This window comes from Stigmatopora nigra, chromosome 6 (genome assembly GCF_051989575.1).
Source record: "Stigmatopora nigra isolate UIUO_SnigA chromosome 6, RoL_Snig_1.1, whole genome shotgun sequence".
Classification (NCBI taxonomy): domain Eukaryota; kingdom Metazoa; phylum Chordata; class Actinopteri; order Syngnathiformes; family Syngnathidae; genus Stigmatopora; species Stigmatopora nigra.
Window position 1 is genome coordinate 4729970 of NC_135513.1, and position 18371 is coordinate 4748340.

An 18371-nucleotide genomic window follows, 5' to 3' on the forward strand; every position below is an offset into this window, starting at 1 on the left:
GCGGCAACGATAAGAAAAAGGAGCTGTTAAAAAAACATGTCATGGTCATATACAAAAGTCCCTTTGGCTGAATCTGTGCATGACTGAGGCTTTGTAGCCATCATTTATCAACACACAGACACACAGTAAAGCACCGTTGGAGCCATTAGTCCAATCGATCCATTACGTCCTTCCACAACCTTGTGAATATTTCGATGTTTGCAAAGAAAAGAAGAATGTTCCAAAAAGGAAAAAGGCCCCATGTTTCAAAGAAAAGCACCTGGAGAAAACCCACACAGGCAAAGGGGGAGCATGCAAACTTCAGATAAGAAAACCAGAACCTGGGATTGAACCCTTGACCTTATAGATATGAAGCAAATGCAAAAAGTACTCTACCGTTGGGCCACCCATTATTGCAGAGTATGTGGTGTAAATGTACCCATAGAAAATCAGAACACCATTTTTTTTAAAAAGTGCTTTTAATGTCATAATAGAAGCTGCACTGCAACAGTCAAATTTCCTAATATAGATTAGCCAGAGGCGAGCGATAGTGACTGAATGTCTCATAATGAGGAAAACACGGAGAGAGGACAAGATTGCAACATTCAAATAGTCAGCAAGAGGTCAGTAGGTCATGTCAAGTACATTTAATTTACAGAATAGAATACCAATTCAGAGCAGGCTATGAAGATATCAAGCACGTCTAGAAGCAACCTTCCATTCTATCCATTTTTCATGAATGAAAAATATAACTGAGGAAATATTTTCTGTTTTTCAAATGTTTCAACTGTGAAATGATTTCATTCTCCCTGATGGTGTAGTGGTTCACTTGCTTGGCTTTGGTGCAAGAGCCACGGGCTCGATTGCCTGCTGATGGTGTAGTATGATGTGGTGTATGAATGTCTATATTTTGTGCGCTTTGTGACTGACCTGGGACCAGTCTAGGATGTCGTCTGTCTTTCACTCGAAGTCTGCAGAGATAGGCTCCAGCACCCTGAAACTCTGAGAAATTTTTGAACAGCAGTTGGAATCATACTGTTTTGCCAACAAGCTTTATGGGTGATGTATCATTAATAGTTAATTATTTTTCAATCATTATTGAACTTCAACATATACATGTTTATCAATGGAAATACATTTTTCACAATGTTTGTTTATAAGTGTGATCATGAATGGTTGTTGGTCTTTTTGTGTTCTTTGATTGGCTGCTTACCGATTCAAGGTGACCCCGAAGTCAGCTGGGATAGGCTCCAGCACCCCCTGCAACTCTAGTGAGGATAAAGCGGTTCAGAAAATAAAATAAGATGAGATCAGATGAGATAAATAACATTTTAATGTTGTCTTTTTTTTAGATGACATGCAGTTCACATCAGCTTGTACCTTTTAATTATTTCGTCCAATTTGTAACTGTTGTCAACAAAACTATTACTAGTACCATCCATCGATCGATCGGCGCTCGATTGAAAGTCCTAACATACTTGCATTGCCCCTGGGCGTAATCAGACATGTGCAACAGATAGCCGTTTGCTTAAACGGGGGGTGAAAGGAAAAGAGCCAGAGAGTGTCGAAAGTTTTGGGAAGGCGATTGACGCCCTTAAAAAAAGGTTATCATTCCATTATGAACAGCTTCTGCTGGCTTCACTCGACATTGAAGAGAAATGTGAGCCTTGTGTAAAGTGTATTGGTGTCAAGCAGAACATCGGGGAAGAAAAGCGTAAAGAAAGTAAGTCCGTTTCCCTCTTGGTCATCTGATCGACTAGCGGAAACAAAGGCTAGGATGGAAGCACTTTAGTCTTCCTGTTTACTCTTACATTATAACTTAAGCGACGATTTAATGCCTCTTAAAACTTTTTGTTGGCATTCAGAGAAAACTTTGATTTATGTTATTTGTTTGTGTGTGTGTGTATACGTTTATGTGCGCGTGCATGTGCGCGTCCGTGTGCGCGTGTGTCTATCAAATTAGTCCAGAAAGTATTTTAGTGATCTTGTTTTAACACTGTCTTCTCAATTTGTTTGTCCAATGATGATTATGAGTTGATATTAACCCCGTACGCCCTCCACAGTGAGTCTCAATCCACAAGTCATCAGTGCGTAAGAGGCAATTACCATGGCAACACAGTTTACTATTGATGACGCCTTCGTGTTGGAGGGGGACGAGGACGGATCCATGTCCGGCGTGGACACCGAAGGATGGCCGTCTCGAGACAAGGACAGAGAAGCAGAGCTGACGTTCGGCCCTCTGACTTTTTCCAAACCTCAATCTCATCCCTCGCCTGTTTTGCTTGCCTCGTCCGAGCACAGTAACCTCAAATATCAGGTTGGAAGAAGATGTGTGAAGTGTATTAATATGTTTTCTTGGACCAAGGCACACCATCTTCAACAATATTTTTGTTTTGTTTTCTTCTAGAATCTGGAAAATGAAGACCCGCTTACCAACAATGTCAATTCCTCTTTTAACAACTTCTTTAAAATCAGGTTGGTACAATCAAAAAAGTGTGTTTTGTATGTTTAGATTGAACACAGTCTAAATTGTCCCTAGGGATGAGTGTGTCCGTGATTGGTTTCTTTAATCCTCCCCTGCGATTGGCTTGCCACCGATCTAGAAAGTCAGCTGGGATAGGCTCTAGCACCCTGTGAGGATAAGCAGTACAGAAAATGAATGAATGAATCTTTGAGAATCTAGTAAACCATGCATTCATTTTCCACTGTACTTGTTCTTCACCTAAACGGCAATTAAAGGGTCCAAAAAAGCTGACGGAATAGAAGCGACTTGTTGTTTTACACCAATTTTATTTGTAATTTTTTTTTGCTTCACAGTGATCCCGCCACTCTGTCTTACTGCAGCTCCCAATGGTCCTTCAGTACCTTGAGTTCCGTCACGCAACTTTCAGCGCATTGTTGTGGGTAAGGTTGCGCACACAAACCTAAAGGTGGTCCTTCATTGTATTTATACATATTCTTTTCGGGAAGGTGGGTGTCACATCCGCTGGTGAAGAAAAACAGAAGAGTTGTCCTTGCTTCCTTTCTTTTGCTCTTCACTGGAGTTGGTAAGTATGGTGAAAAACATATGCTGACCATTTTCATTGTAGCCAGTTTCTTATTCCAAAACTATTTCATCTGAGAAATTGTTTGGAAGAAAATATCTAAATATATATTATTTAAAAAAAATCAGAAAAAACAAGAAAAAACATAAGTTAAAGTAACAATTAATGTTTGTGTATATACATATATATAGTCCAAAAAATACGGTACTGCTGTGCTTTTCATAATTGCTGTTTAATGACTTTACTCCCTGCCATCCAAATAATTATCCAATGTACTGTTTTTTTTAGCTCTTATTTTCACTGGGGTTGTCATACAGCTGAATCCAAATGCAGGTAAGAAACATAAATATCTTTTTAGAAGTACAGTATTCATGTTTAAGTTAGAATAACGCCTATCTGGACCTAAAGAAGAAAGCAATTCCCCTTTAAGAAAAGTACACAAACCCATTAAGAGTTCAGACGTCATCCTTTCCTTAATGGCTTTTACAAGAGAACAGTGCTACTGGTTGGACCGTTTTTTTTTCTCTACATCAGATTAAATGTTCCTGATAGCTATCTGTAAAACTTCCCTAAGCACAGTTGTATACTTGTAAAACTGACTTCTCTTCTCTTTTTTAGTACTTTGCACTTGTTTTGGGTATTCACAGGATTAACATTTAGATAACATCTCAAAAAGGATGTTGAAACAGTGCTTACATGGCTTTTAACTTTACTCTCATTGAAGCATTGAGTATATTTTTGATGTATAGAAGAGCGATTTATGCAAACTAAGCTTGTGCTTGATGGAATTTTACTAACACTAGATGGTGCTGACACTTTAATTCCCTGAGATATTCGTTTCCATAAACATAATAGCATTTAAAAAATATATAACGCAACTGTGAAGCAGTTTTCAAGGTTAACACAAACGTGATAAAAACAAATCATCGGCCCAAGCACTTTTTCTTACTTAGGTTGATTTCGTTTTGCTGTGAATTTATCTTGTGGAGCAGATAAGAACAAGGTCTTGAATTCTACCCAAAGCATCAGCAGAAAAACTCGAGCTACACCCGAACATAATTGATTTGAAAAGAAACTGAGCTTTTTTGTGTTCTCGTAGGCGTTTCCAGTGCTATCTTCTTCGTGCCTGGCATCTTGCTCTTCATCCCCGGAGGTAAACGCATGCCCTTTTTTTTAAAGATTCATTTTCAATCCAAAAAGAGTTGCAAGAATAATAATCCTATCGCTATTCTTTGAACTGCCTCCAGTGTATCATGTGATCTACATTAGCTGTGCTGTTCGTGGACGGCGAGGCTTCAAGTTGTTCTACCTGCCTTATTTTGAGAAATAACATCTCAGCCAACACTACATGAACCACTTTGGCTTTGTTCTATTGCCAATGTCAATGCATTGGTTTATTTTTTTTTCTTTGTTCTTGTTGCGATGACCACTGACAATTCAATCATTCACTTTGTTTACTTTTCCCCCCCCCCACTACATTAAAATTCCCATGCGTATGCTCATGGAGATACTGTGTATTTGAAATGTCTACTGACTGTGAAATAACAATAAAAACGTTTGTATGTTATTTCTATGCAGACATTCCTTAGAATATAAAGTATCGATACTTAAAGGCAGCAAGAATTTGATTTGAATGCTTTTATTGTCATTATACAAGTATAAAGAGATTTAAAGCCTCACTCCAAGTGCACAATAACAAACAGACAAATAGATAAACAAATAACTATAACTATTTAAATAAATAATCAATAAATACGTAGGAAAGTGCACAAATAACAATAAAAACCAATCAACATGTAAATGATAAATAATCAATAAATAAGTCGTAAATAAATTAGTAGTCAGCATACCAAATAAGTAGAATAGTATAGTATAACGTGACTACAATTCCGCCCACCAGTAGAGGACGCTCCTTAGCTGAAGCTTGGATAAAGAGGATCGGCTATTTTCGACAAACATTGTCGATTTCTTCTCCGTCAGGATGGAGGAAGAGGCACGAAAGCTTCTCGAAGAAGGCATCAGGAAAAAATTGATAAGTCCGGGTAAAGGACAGGTTTCTACTTTCATCGATGGAACCAAGGTAAAATCCAAGTAGTTTATGGCTTACTGTGTCTGATTTGCATCTTTTTACATGCGTGCAAAATGCGACGGAGCGCTTTTGCTAACGCTAACTTGTCCTATCTCCTGTTCTATCTGATCCAACGCGTTTAACGCCAAACACATTGCGATTTTCCAGAGAAATCGTTGAATTACTTTTGCGTTTAAGATGGTTAAAATGTTTTTTTTTAATGTCGTGATTGTATATGAGCGAACCGGAACAGGATGCTGTGTGTGTTGGGGCCATCATTTCTCCTAGATTGTGTGTGATTGACATTACAGAGCTTAAAAAATAAATAAAAACAAATCCCAGTTAATATAGTGGTTAATGCAGCAAACGGCTATTCCAAAATTCACACTTGACATCAGGGATGTCACGATACCTGATTCTTTGATTTTCAAAACGATCCGATTTTTCCCTGCATGTTTTTCCCAATAAATAACAATGTATACAAGAAATGACAAATCTTTTTTATGAGCAAAAAATGCTCTGTTTACATATAACATTTTTGTCCGATTAATTTAAATCAATACACCAATAGATTACTTTATTTTATTAAATAATTGATACCTGCAGCCCTAACATAAATAAGTGTGACATAACTAGTTAGCTTATGCAGGTTTTCCTGGGTATGGTTGACAACCAGTTTTTGTGAGGCTAATGAATGGGAATTTTTGCAATACTGTTCTGAGTGTATTTCAATGAACGTGCCTGTCATTTTAGGTGGTCTTCCACTATCGGACGAGCTTGTGTGATGGCACAGTACTGGACGACTCCAGAAATATGGGGTGCTGCAGCAAACCAATGGAGCTTATCCTGGGCAAGAAGTTTAAACTGGCTGTGTGGGAACAAATAGTCATCTCCATGAGAGAAGGAGAAATTGCCGAATTCACGTGCGACGTCAAAGTTCGTCAGCTTCTTAAATTGAACGTTAGAAGTATTTTACCACACTTTCATCCTGAAGATGTTGTTTTTTTTCCCATAGCACACTGCACTCTACCCAGTGGTGTCCCAGTCGCTGAGAAACATCAGCATCGGTAAAGACCCTCTGGAGGGCCAGAGGCATTGCTGTGGCATTGCCCAGATTCACTCCCACCACTCGCTGGGCCACAAAGACTTGGACCACCTTCAGGATAATCCACAGCCTCTTGTCTTCACAATTGAGCTCATGAAGGTATTTTTATTTTATTCATTTTATCTTAAAAAAAAGTTAAATAGATGATCAGGTTAAGGTAATATGTAGGACTTTGAAATGTATTTTTATGTATCAAGTCTTTGACGGAGATAGACATGTATTTCAATTCAAATGGGGGGATGGCAGTGATCAAATTATGATCATTCGATCGCTTTGAGTCAAATTGTGTTGGATGAAAATTGAAGTTTTAGTTGGGCCTTATAGTGTGGAAAATAGGGTATGTATTTACACTACTGAAATCATTATAGTTTTCTACTTTTTTTAATCATGTCAGTTTTGACCCCTAAAATAATGAAGTGCCTTTAAATTGAATGGAATGCTTTTATTGATAGAGATTTAAAGCTTCACCTCAGTGCAAATAATAACAACAACAAATAAACTGGAAACAGATCATCAATAAATAAGTAGGAAAGTGCACAAATAATACTTAAAGTAATAAGTAATATTAAATAAATAATGAGAAATAAATATATTGTCAACATAATACATAAGTAGTAGACCACATGAATAAGTGTTAAAGATGAGAAGGACAATCCAGGGTAAACTTAGGCTTCTTGTGCAGGCCGTATTCAATTATCTCTATTTTCTGCGACCAATAAACACTGGGCAGTAGTTTGGATATCCTAGGTTAAAGCAATGGTTACATTTGGGCTTAAAAAAATAAATATAAAATGCGGTTTCAGAAGAAGTACTTTCAATTAAGTTGCATTCTGCGGCTGAAGTCAAGCGTGTTTTTTCGCAGGTTCTTCCCCCGGGCTCGTTCCAGCTTGACGCGTGGGCCATGACGGACGAGGAGAAGCTGGCCTCCGTCCCGCACGTCCAAGAGGAGGGCAACGCGCTGTACAAGAAGGGCCGAATACAGGAGGCCACCGACAAGTATTACAACGGAATCGCTTGCCTGAAAAACCTCCAGATGAAGGTCCACGAGTTCCATCCGCTTGGTTTCCCCGCAAACAGGTATCCAGTCTGTCTCCGTTACCCGCTGGCTCGTCTCTACGTTTCAGGAGCATCCAGGAGATGAGGCGTGGCTCAAATTGGACCAGATGATCACTCCTCTTCTCCTCAACTACTGCCAATGCAAGTTGATCCAAGGCCAATACTACGAAGTCATCGAACACTGCTCATCACTCACATTCAAATATGAAGGTAAAATGCTTGCATTTTCTTTCTATTCCACCCAGTTGAGACACTCCCTTTGATGGGAAAGAGGGTAGAATATCAGGCCTTTGGCAACTTGCTGCTTAACTAACTTACTGTTCTCCTTTAATGCTAGCTGTAGGATCGCCGCCTCAAACTTCTTAAAAAGTGCTAGAAAATATTTGAGTATTAATTGATTCTATTGCTCAATAGCGACACCTAGTGGATCTTATTTACATGATCTTGTGGAGACGTGACTGGTTAATTCAGACCAATTTGCGACATTTTTAGTTCATCTATAAATTATTTGGATTATTTCTGTTTCTATTTTATTTATTTTTTTAATTAAATTATTAGTCTATTTCTGAAGTTTGTTTGTATTGTAAAACTAATGTCAAATTTCTCTTTTTGACTTGAGTTATTGTAAGCTCTGCTGGCTGAGTGGTTAGAGCATTAACCTCTAAGACCTTGGTTCCTGGGTTCGAATCCCAGTCTGTCCTGAGACGTGGGTTCGATTCCCGCTATTTGGCTGATCACTGCACCATGTAGCTCGGTAAATGGAATAAGAGAAAAAAAAAGAAAAACCTTTTAATTTAATTTAAACACTTAGTCATACATTTCAGTAAAAGGTATTATTCCGAACTGCCTTCGGCAGTTCGGAAGACAGTTGGAGGGGCCACTTTATGTCGCGTTCTCGAGTCGGCCTTCGGCCGACTCTCGACCGCTTGCTCAGTCGCCGACCGCCGACACCGGGGATCGATCCAACGTCTCTCCGACCGAAGGCGAGTGAGCAACCTACTACACCAACTCGTGCCCCACTTATACATGGGTGTTGAAACGTTTTATCCAAGGAAACGGGGTGAAACACTTAGTCATTTTTTTTGACAAAATCTTTCATCCACCACTGAATACTTATTCAGTTAGACACTTAGGCATTAGAACTTATTCTTTTAACTGAATAATATTGTGAAAATCTTTGACTGCACTGGGATTTGAACCCAGGACCTCATAGGTGACAGACTGAAGACTTAGCCACTGGGCCACTGCCCTGTACGAGCAGACAGTAGTACTTGTACTTTTGTCTCATTCATTTACCTGAATAATATTGGAAAAATCTTTGCCTGCACTGGGATTTGAACCCAGGACCACAGAGGTGGCAAACTGATGACTTATCCACTGGGCCACCACCCGAGAGAAAAAAGTAGTACTTGTACTTTTACCTCATTCATTTGCCTGAACAATATTGGGGAAATATTTGCAAGCACTGGGATTTGAAACCAGGACTACAGAGGTGGGAGACTGATGACTTATCCACTGGGCCACCACTCTGTAACAATAGTCTTCAGTACTTATAGTACTTCCAGTACTTAGAAGCGAAGTCTGGTCTGCCAGGTGGCAGGCAGGTGACCAACCCACTACACAACACAATGCCACACTTATACATGGTCATTGGAAGATTTTATTTAAGGAAAGGGGTGAATGACTTAGTCTTTTTTTTAATGGCAAAATAGCTCATCCACCACTGATGACTTATTCACCAACCTTCATTCAGTAAATGTACTGCCTTTCTCAAATTAAACTAAAGACTTAATCATTTTTTTAGCCTGAATAATAGTGGGTTCAAATCCTGCTGTCATTTGACTGATCACTACACTGTGTAGTTTAGTAAATGGACCAACTTTTTAAAATTAAAATAAAGACTTAGTCATTTTTTTCAGCAAAACAATTATTCCGGTCAGCCTGATTTTTTTTTACTTGAGCTATTGTAGGCTCCACTGGCTGAGTAGTTCGAGCATTAACTTCTAAGAGCCAGGATTCTTAGCAACATTTTTGAAGTCACGCCCCACTGTCTTCAGTGACTGAGTCCGAGCATACTCTAACACACAAAATGCCTTTTCTTTTGAAGTGAACAGCATTTCTTTACCTGAAAAAATAGAAATGCCAAACTTTACACACAAAATCTTGGAACGTTTCTACACAAGCTGTGAAGGACATGATTTTAAAATGAAAGTGAATTTGTTGTGAATATGATGTTGAAGTTTAAGTTAAAGATTTGCTTTTTTACCCTTACATTCCAGACAACATAAAGGCCTTCTACAAGCGAGCAAAAGCCCACGCCGCTGTGTGGAACGAGACAGAGGCCCGCGCGGACTTCGCCAAGGTGCTAGAGTTGGACCCATCCCTCGGACCGTCTGTGGCCAAGGAGCTTAGAGCCATGGAGGAGCGAATTCGCTCCAAGGACAAGGAGGAAAAAGGCCGCTACAAAGGCCTCTTCTCTTATAACTCACCGCCACCAACCGCGACCACAGTCAGTTGAATATTGCCCAAAAGTGCTGCTTTTTATGTGCTTTGTCCTCTACATACTTTAACTTCTTTTTTTCCCTCTCGACAGGGTTGAAGTCTGGTGGAATGAGAAGAGGCCTGTGAATTTCAAGGAGAAAGCATAGTGCTGGTGTTTCAGTTTGTCCCATACTCAAGACAAACTGTCCTCCGTGAGACCCGCTACGCTCCCAAAGTGCTTGGCTTCTCCCTGTTTTGAGTTTTTTCCGTCGCCATTCAAAGCCTCCAGCGTCATTTAGTCTGTTATTTTCATGCCTTTTCGCTTGCTCCCTCTCATTAAGCGCTACTCTGTAAATATCTGTGACACCATTTTTTCTGCTCATGCTTTTTTATGATCTACATTTAATCCTAAATAGAAAACAGTCACAGCTCTCCTTTCTGTCCTGCTTAGATGGAGATGTTCAATATAAAACCACACAGACTTTCTGTATGTATTCTATTCTTGTAGCCCAAACGGAAAGTGAAATGTCACCGAGCAATTATCTAAAGAAAATAAATGGATTTATTCACGTGTATTCCGATTTCAACAAATCATGTTCAGCACAATTAGGTCAGATGTCCTACGGGAAAAATGACATTAAGTGTTATCTTATTTTGTATCGTTTAATTAAGTTAGACATATTCAACTGCAAAAGTTTGCTTTACAAAATCTGCACAATAACAAATCGACTTGAGATGTACAGTACGTAGCCTTTGCTGAACGGTTACTGAAGAAAAACGTAGGAAACAAATGGGCTCTAGTCATAAAATTAAAACAAGGAGGGAATACTTAACTTAAAAATTAACGTCACCATGTCGGTTTGACCACACAAAATTGTTCTGCGTTCTTTTAAGGCATGGCTTACCTTGAAATCCCACCTGAGAAAAAAAATCAAAACTGAAATTGGGGGTTTAAAGAAATGATGGAATCGTGAAAAATTCCAACTAAAAGGAATAAAAGTGTAAAAAGAGGTGCTGGCCAAGAGGGATTAGCCAGCCGGGATGAGAAAATGTTATGTGCGGGCGCTTCTTTCTGTCTCTGCTAGACATTCCCTGACCAGTGCACGTGCATGAATAATACCTGCAAAAAAGGAAAAGGCATTTTAGCATGAGACAATGGGTTTATTTCCAAAAAGAGTCTAAACATAGATGATAAACGGAGAAACTTTATAATTTTAAGGGATATGTTCGAGGCAATAAAAATGTTAATAATAATGGCAATAATAAAGTAAAAATAGACATTACATAAGTACTGAGTCAGTGGGTGAATATGGCAACAACTTACAGAGAAAATTTAGAAAAATACTGCCCTTTAACGGTTGAAATAATTTTTAAGCCTTCTTTTGTTCGCCACCTATTGCTGCCTGCCAACATTTTTTCAGATTTGTTGACGCAATATTTAACATTAATACATTTTATTCCTTAAACGACCTGCCAACCATCTAAAAAAAAATTCTATATATCGCTATTTGGCAGTTGAACATTGTTGCATTCTCTTTTAAATTTTCAATTTGTACCGTGTCCCAGCTTTTTAGGAATCTGGCTTGTATGGCCCTCATGTAAAAATAGTAACCAGAGACATTTATAATCAGCAAAGCTGCAGATGGATAAAGCTATTAGAAAGGGCGTGACTTAAATCTAACCCGGGCAATCAAGTCTTCATCTAGCTGTCCTCGCCAAGGCAAATTGAAATGCATTTGCATAATGTGCTGAATTATGGACTTGTTGCATCCTTGTCACGTTGCCAACAGTGCTTGCCTACCTCTCTTTAGTCTCTCCATGGCACTTTTGCTTCCAGCGTACGTGGGCCGGATCTCGCGACTCATTTCTTCGATGACGGACAGAAGTTCGCTGTAGGTGGATCCTTGGGTGACTTTGACGGGCTGTCAGGACAAAAAAAAAAAACATACTGTCATACATTACAAGCTTCTTTGTCATAGTTGTCTTAGTTTCTAAACGGGCAATAGTCAAACACAAGGGACACAATCGCCTTGTGGTTTGTTTACAGCGTAGCCCTATGATGCACCCACCATAAGAGCCACATGTGGCTTTGGAGCCACATGTTCCCTAACCCTGGTCTAATAGGTTTGAATGATAAAAACTAGAATTTTTGTTGGAAAAAAAAATGAACAAATGTCATTATGTAACTGACAGACTTTAAAGTTGGAGGGCACTTGCAATCACATCACAGTGAGTGTGAATAAAGGGCAAGCCACCATGTGGCAATCCACAAATGTGGCATACGATTGGTTGGCATCTGATATGAAAGGCAACATGTTTTCATGTCATTAACCAGAAAGAAAAAGCTCAGCGGACATCCTACGCGTGTCACCGCGGTCACGCTAGAGTGCATTTGTATACCTGAACAAAGCCCATGGAGGGTGGGCCAAAGTCGCTGAAAGCTGGCCGGAAATTGGATGACGACGGCGGGAGGGAGGGCGAGGGAACAGAGGAGCCTGTCGGAAAAACACAAAGGGAAAGAAATAAAAAAAATACAAATGGCATTCCTTTGACATTCACGTTTGCTGTCAAGTCATATTTGAATGAGTTAACACAAGACATGAAGCTATGAATAAAAACAAACCAGGCGGCGTGTGGTTGGAGCCTGACGGCGCAGGAGCGATGGGTTTGTAACTCATGACGATGTCCACCGGAAGCTCCCCGTACGTCGCGCCACTTCCTTCTGGCCGGTGCTTATACAGTTTTACTCTTGGAAGTGAGCTCCTAAGAGCTGAACACAACAAAGCCGGACATTATTTCAATTAGCATATTTTCCACACTATAAAGGCACAACTAAAAGACTCTCAAAAGTGCACTTTGTATATGGATCAATATTGGTTAATCATTGTATACAGTTCACTTTAGCACAGTTCAATTTAGTTGATGTAAAACTCAACCAACCACTATTACTATTAACACTACTATAGCTCTATTTAGTGGATGTATAACACAAATACCCTGCTTTTTATAATCCACTGCTCCTTATATATGAAACAAATTTGAATATACGCCTTATACTCTGGTTTTGAGATTGTATTCTTCAATGCATTTGTGAAAATTAGTTATGCATTATTTGAAAAAGTACAATAAAAAGTTGCAGGATATTACATGCAGTGTAGAGCTGGGCGATAAAACGACAATTAGTGAAATTAATTTTGTCAACAATATTAAATATCTATACTATACCTGTTTTTAAACTGCATTTACACTATACGACCACCAGAGAGAAGATGGGCGCTGTTGCGACATGAACACTAGTTTAATAAATTCTATTTATCCCATTCTTTTGATTATTTATTTGGGGTATTTGCTGAATGACGATGACTGATTGATTTCATTGCCTTAAGTGAAATAATTAAATAAAATATATTTCATAAATCTTCAACAAGTGGTAGTGTATTTGAATAATGACTAAACCTGAACCATTTTTCTTATTTTCTATTTTTGATGTATTTCATGATAATTAAACTGATATGTTGACTAGAGCAAATAGGATAGGCTCCAGCACCCCCCACGATCCTTGAATGAATGAACGTGGTGAGTCAGAATGGCTTACCATATGTGTATACCACGTTTTACCATAAATTTGATCAAAACCCAAAAATGCAGTCGCAGGCAATGAATTGGTAACCCGTGTAATTTAATGGAGTCTTCAAAAATACCAGATCGAAAGATCAGAATAAAAGACTTTGTTGTTCATCAGGTTAACCAGTGTACCTAATGAAATGTCCTCTCAATATGTTGGACGTCTCAACTCATTCAGATGCTGTTCTTGACATTAGTCCCCACAATAATCACCAAAACCCATCGTTTTACCGATTGAGCTTCTAAATTGTTGTTAACTTGTGCGGCATTTGTTCTCGGCGATATCACAAAACGAGATCTATATCGAGAGGGTTTAGAATGAAACAAAAGCTAACGTTAGCTAAACAGAGAGACCCAACGCTAACGTAGCTCGCTTCGCCGGTTAGCCAAACAATTTGACAAGGAATAACAAAAGCAGCTCTGGATCGGTTCGTCAAATGGAGGCACTTCAGGTGAAACATACAGTTTCTAACCACATACACGCCGACTGAAAAGTGCGCAATAAAGCTAACGTTATTTTCGTTAAGTACCTTTTAAAGTAGATTTAATAACCTCTGTGGGACGCGAGAGCTCTTCCTTCCTGTGAGTAGAGGAAGGAGTGCGAATGCGCATGCGCAAATATGGGACGACCCACCCCCACCCTTCGCTAATTAAATTCACGTCATATGATTGGTCAATAAACTGACCAATATCGTAGCTCAGAAATGTCAACTACGTACGTATATTAAATTTAATTCCCAATGACCTAAATACTACTTTATCTATTTACTGAACATTGTGATGAACATTCTTTCAGCCCACAGGCCATATATATAATCAAGTCACCCTCTCATATCTGCCATATGTATTTGGCTAATTGAAAGTACATTTGTTTTCCAAAACAAGCATAATATACACTACAATATTAGCCCTAACACACCAAATATTTTAGATCAAAATAAATAATAAACTGTCGGTACCATGCTGTGGAAAATTCAGGTCACTCTATTCCTATTTCCAGACATATTAATGAAATAAAACTGCAGCCCACACCTATTGACATATTTGCATACAATTTCAACTCCTCTCAATCTGCCACTTGTTCTAAAAAAAATCAAGGCTGTAAAATGAGATTGAAACATCTCAACACTCAACTTGGAATAGTCAAACTAAAGTGTGCAATTCCTGATGCACTTAATGTAATATCTTCACTCTTGCACAGGAAAGATAAAATACATTTCAATATTGCTTTTTTCAGTGGTCACTGTTTATCACAACGTGAAAATTCAATGGACCATAAAGTCATGCATGGAAGCACGCATACAAATTGCCATTTAACTAGAAAAGCCAATTTGAAAGAAATCTACCAATTAATCCACATAATTATTACCCATGATTAAGAGTTATACTGGACTACATAGTGACAAGTAATCCTTTGTTTGTTTGTTGTTATTATAATCAAAGTTTTGGAGATAAGGAAGGAAACCAGAGTACCCAGAGAAAAAACACACGAGCCCAGGGAGATGTAAACGCCACACAGTAAGGACCCACCTGGGATCAAACCCTCGACCCCAGAACTGTGAGGCTGACGCGCTAATCCCACTGCCTCCACCAAACTTTTTTTCCAGCACATATTTTTAAAACAATAGAAATGTAATTATAGTGAGCCCCGGAGAATGATGTTTACAAATTTCAATTAATGCAAACCATGTTTTTTTAACTTCCAATGTGAGCAATAGTTTTTTCAAAATATGTTTTGCCAATACCTATTTTTTTTTATATAGGTAAAAACAATGCAAAAAAAATGTAATAGGTGGATGACAAATGCTATTTTGTCTATTAATGTGAGCACGGCTGGTACTTCCCGAGGAAATTTTCTGTTCACACAATAATTTATTGCTATGATTAGTTTCCGCAGGGTGGTTGTTTGACTCAGCGGACATGTTTGATTAATCCATTTTTTGTTTTGAAGGTAGAAAATATGTGAATGTTTTGATGTTAGTCCTTGCCACTTTTTTTTTCAAAACCACCCACAGATGGTCCAATGTATTTCTTTAAAAGGAAAATCCACACAATTTTCTTACATACATACATCGAGCTATGTACCACACACTGAAAATGTACATATCCTTATCTATCCTCCTCCATTCCCTCCTACTAATTAAATGCCTCTTTCATTCCAGTAATTAATTTCATACCAATTGCTTTGAATAGAAACAGCATCTGTGTGAATATTACTTGTAGCGTTAACGCTATATGTACGTGTCAGTTAACATGAGGTATATATTTACCCCCGTAAAAGCCAGTCTGGCATCACCTACTATAGACCTTGCTGAGAAGAAACAGTAGAGGGAAAAAGTCCACTGATGCCGGTAGTGGAATAATGTCTTCCAACAAATCACTCAAAGCAGCGTAATAACACATTAAGATGAGGGGGAAATAATACTATATAAGTAGCACTGGAGTTTTTTTTAATGGTTCCAAAACCAAGACCAAACATATGTTAAAGTATAAATAGTCAAAATGGAGAACAACAATCTAAATAGGTACTATAGATTGAGATAACTGTTTTTCAGAAAAAATCCCTCATTCATCTTCTGAACCACTTATCCTCACATGGGTCGCGGGGGGTGCTGGAGCCTATCCCAGCCAACTGAAGAGCATAAGGAGACAAAACAACCATTTATGCTCACAGTCATACCGAGGTGCAATTTAGGGGGTTCAACCAGCATACTCGTCATGTTTTGGGGGATGTGGAAGGAAACTGGAGTACCCAGAGAAAACCCATTAAAGCCTGTGGAGAATATGTAAACTCCACAGTGAGAACTCACCTGGGATCAAACCCTCGAGCCCAGAAATTGGAGGCCCACTCGCTAAAAACTCTCCTCCGATTAATGCAATACATGTCCTCGGGACTTCATAAGATGTGATAAAGCAACAAATGACTTTCATATCATGCGCATGCAGTACACTGGCAAACATTTTTTTACATCATTTGGTCACGTCTCTCTGCTTTTATCTATAATGGCTTCGGACAACTTGTGATAGAAGAAGAGGGAATTAAAGTGCCCTCCCCTCTTCTTTTCATTTTTATTTTTTATTTTTTGTTCTGCTTCCTGGTCACGCAATGAGGATGTGCTGAATGGCTTGTGATGCACAAGCACATACAGGAATGCAATTTGACGACAAGTAACAGTATAATCTGTCCACATTTTTATTTGTGGACAAAAAGACACACACACACACAAGTTGGATGGACAAATTAACTGACAGGACAGATCAACAGAAGAGAAAGCAGAAGAGGCTTATTGAGCAGACAGTTTTACTGATGTAAGAATTGAGGATATGAGGTCTTAATATCAGCCGTATACTCGTTAGTTGACCCCACTTGAGCAAAGATGGCTCTTAGTTTTAACTGTTAAACTACATCCACACTCAAAGGAAGAGTAAGTAGACTTACCATTGTAATGGCATCTTGAGTTTGGCCTTGTCAAAATCCTTTACTTTGTCGAATGTCACTGAAAAAAATTACATTTGAAGCAACAAAACTATTGCTTTTTATGAGCCTGGGCGGTACTTGAACCCCTTGGCATCATTTTATCTGAAAAGAAATTATTATTGTGTGTTTATCCAAAAATATAAAGATTACCTTAACACATTGTCCAAACCGCAACATCCATTTATGGTGTGTTTTGTTTGACCTGGAATTAAAAATGATTGAAAAGCAATGATTTTCTAATAGATTATTGGCCTTGAAAGTAGTTTTCTCTCCAAATTAAATAGTGAATTTGGCCTTACAAATCGTCCTTACAATCAACTAATTTGCGTCCACTTTGGTAGCCTTGCAACATCCCTGACAAGCAGTGCCAAACCATGGGCATTAACATTTAGCCTTCAACTTAGGTGAAATCAAATCCATCTATCCAGAAGCACTTTGCATACATTTTCAATTAAAAAGTTCCATCCTGAAAATAGCGCATCTTTCTACAAATTGGCTCGGTCATCTAATGACTGCATATTGGTTCGACATTTAAGGGCTACAAAACGTTACTAACAAGATAAATAAATGAATCATGCTGAGCCGTCTTGGTTCCAAGGCCAACATTTTTGTATTAACAGTATACACACATCTAAATTTACACAGAACATAGTTAATATCCGAACAATACACAGTCCACTTGAATTGAATAGAACATATTTTCATTTGACAAGACAAACATGGAAAGTTTTGTAAACTATACATGGAGACATTTTGCCTAGTTTTATTTTATTTACAAAAATAGTGTTGCTGAAATCTCCTTGACGGTGCAGCGGTACGTTTGATACAGGCACTGCGTGTTCAGATCTTGTCAGGGTGAATGTGAGTTCAAGTGGTTCTTTTGGAAGAAACTGGCGACCAATTTGAAAGGGTAATCTGAATTTTTCTAGATGTACTCTCGGATGCACTGCAGCAACCTGAGACTAGTATTAGTCATTAGATGGAAGGAAAATTGCCAGTAAAATTGTTAGAACATTTCTAATACCTTCCCAGGTAAGTAGAATTTTTTAAAATAGATAAGTGCATACATTAACAGACTAAACCTGATGTACGTACATTGTCTGGAAATTCATTGAGGAAGGCAAAGTGCACTTCAATGTAACTTCTTGATATTCCTGCAGAGAACAGTGTTTGAAATGTATTTGTGATGAAGGTACAAATTCAACTGTAATCACCAAAAATCTGTTGCTAACGAAAAAAAAAAACACAATGTTTGGAGGGTGGACGGGGGGATTAAGTATTTAGTCAGGTAGCCATTTTCCAAAATCAGATGGCCTTTTTGACCTTTGGAGCAAAAACTCTGTTTACAGGCTTGTGTCTTGACCTTTCTGGTATTAAATCATTTAGACGCTAAATTGCAGTTCTTCATGTTAGTACTTGGTTGAACAAGCATTTAAGACAAATGAAGCAGGAATGATTCAAGCTGAAAATATGATGCATATTCAGTAATGAGACTCTGACTTGGTAATTATGTCCGAAAGCATTTGCTTCCCCAAG

General features: G+C 38.5%; 3 protein-coding genes across 3 annotated transcripts; 2 read left to right on the forward strand and 1 right to left on the reverse strand.

Annotated features, from left to right (window-relative positions):
- The first annotated feature begins 1487 nt into the window (after positions 1-1487).
- tmem134 (transmembrane protein 134) lies at positions 1488-4590 on the forward strand. The gene is made up of 8 exons (XM_077719093.1): positions 1488-1702; positions 2043-2296; positions 2387-2454; positions 2797-2883; positions 2950-3026; positions 3312-3356; positions 4123-4176; positions 4271-4590. Exons 2-8 carry the CDS (start codon positions 2087-2089, stop codon positions 4351-4353), a joined length of 624 nt encoding a protein of 207 aa, XP_077575219.1. The 5' UTR covers positions 1488-1702; positions 2043-2086; the 3' UTR covers positions 4354-4590.
- A 365-nt stretch (positions 4591-4955) lies between these two features.
- Positions 4956-10308, forward strand: aip (aryl hydrocarbon receptor interacting protein). The gene is made up of 7 exons (XM_077719479.1): positions 4956-5103; positions 5845-6027; positions 6107-6295; positions 7059-7235; positions 7321-7462; positions 9532-9761; positions 9846-10308. The coding sequence occupies exons 1-7, from the start codon at positions 5005-5007 to the stop codon at positions 9849-9851; spliced, it is 1026 nt and encodes a 341-aa protein (XP_077575605.1). The 5' UTR covers positions 4956-5004; the 3' UTR covers positions 9852-10308.
- A 69-nt stretch (positions 10309-10377) lies between these two features.
- Positions 10378-13983, reverse strand: cdk2ap2 (cyclin dependent kinase 2 associated protein 2). The gene is made up of 5 exons (XM_077719480.1): positions 13888-13983; positions 12357-12503; positions 12134-12228; positions 11535-11655; positions 10378-10853 (listed from the first exon to the last, which is right to left on the reverse strand). Exons 1-5 carry the CDS (start codon positions 13967-13969, stop codon positions 10786-10788), a joined length of 513 nt encoding a protein of 170 aa, XP_077575606.1. The 5' UTR covers positions 13970-13983; the 3' UTR covers positions 10378-10785.
- Between the last annotated feature and the right edge of the window lie 4388 nt (positions 13984-18371).

Coding starts and splice junctions, on each gene's coding strand:
- tmem134 (XM_077719093.1), top strand. CDS start 2,087: ATGGCAACACAGTTTACTATTGATGACGCCTTCGTGTTGGAGGGGGAC. Junction 2,455..2,796: donor AACAACTTCTTTAAAATCAG/GTTGGTACAATC, acceptor TTTGCTTCACAG/TGATCCCGCCACTCTGTCTT. Junction 3,357..4,122: donor ACAGCTGAATCCAAATGCAG/GTAAGAAACATA, acceptor GTGTTCTCGTAG/GCGTTTCCAGTGCTATCTTC.
- aip (XM_077719479.1), top strand. CDS start 5,005: ATGGAGGAAGAGGCACGAAAGCTTCTCGAAGAAGGCATCAGGAAAAAA. Junction 6,296..7,058: donor TCACAATTGAGCTCATGAAG/GTATTTTTATTT, acceptor GTTTTTTCGCAG/GTTCTTCCCCCGGGCTCGTT. Junction 7,236..7,320: donor TGAAAAACCTCCAGATGAAG/GTCCACGAGTTC, acceptor TCTACGTTTCAG/GAGCATCCAGGAGATGAGGC.
- cdk2ap2 (XM_077719480.1), bottom strand. CDS start 13,969: ATGCGCATTCGCACTCCTTCCTCTACTCACAGGAAGGAAGAGCTCTCG. Junction 12,504..13,887: donor TATTAAATCTACTTTAAAAG/GTACTTAACGAA, acceptor TGTTGTGTTCAG/CTCTTAGGAGCTCACTTCCA. Junction 12,229..12,356: donor CTCCAACCACACGCCGCCTG/GTTTGTTTTTAT, acceptor TTTTTCCGACAG/GCTCCTCTGTTCCCTCGCCC.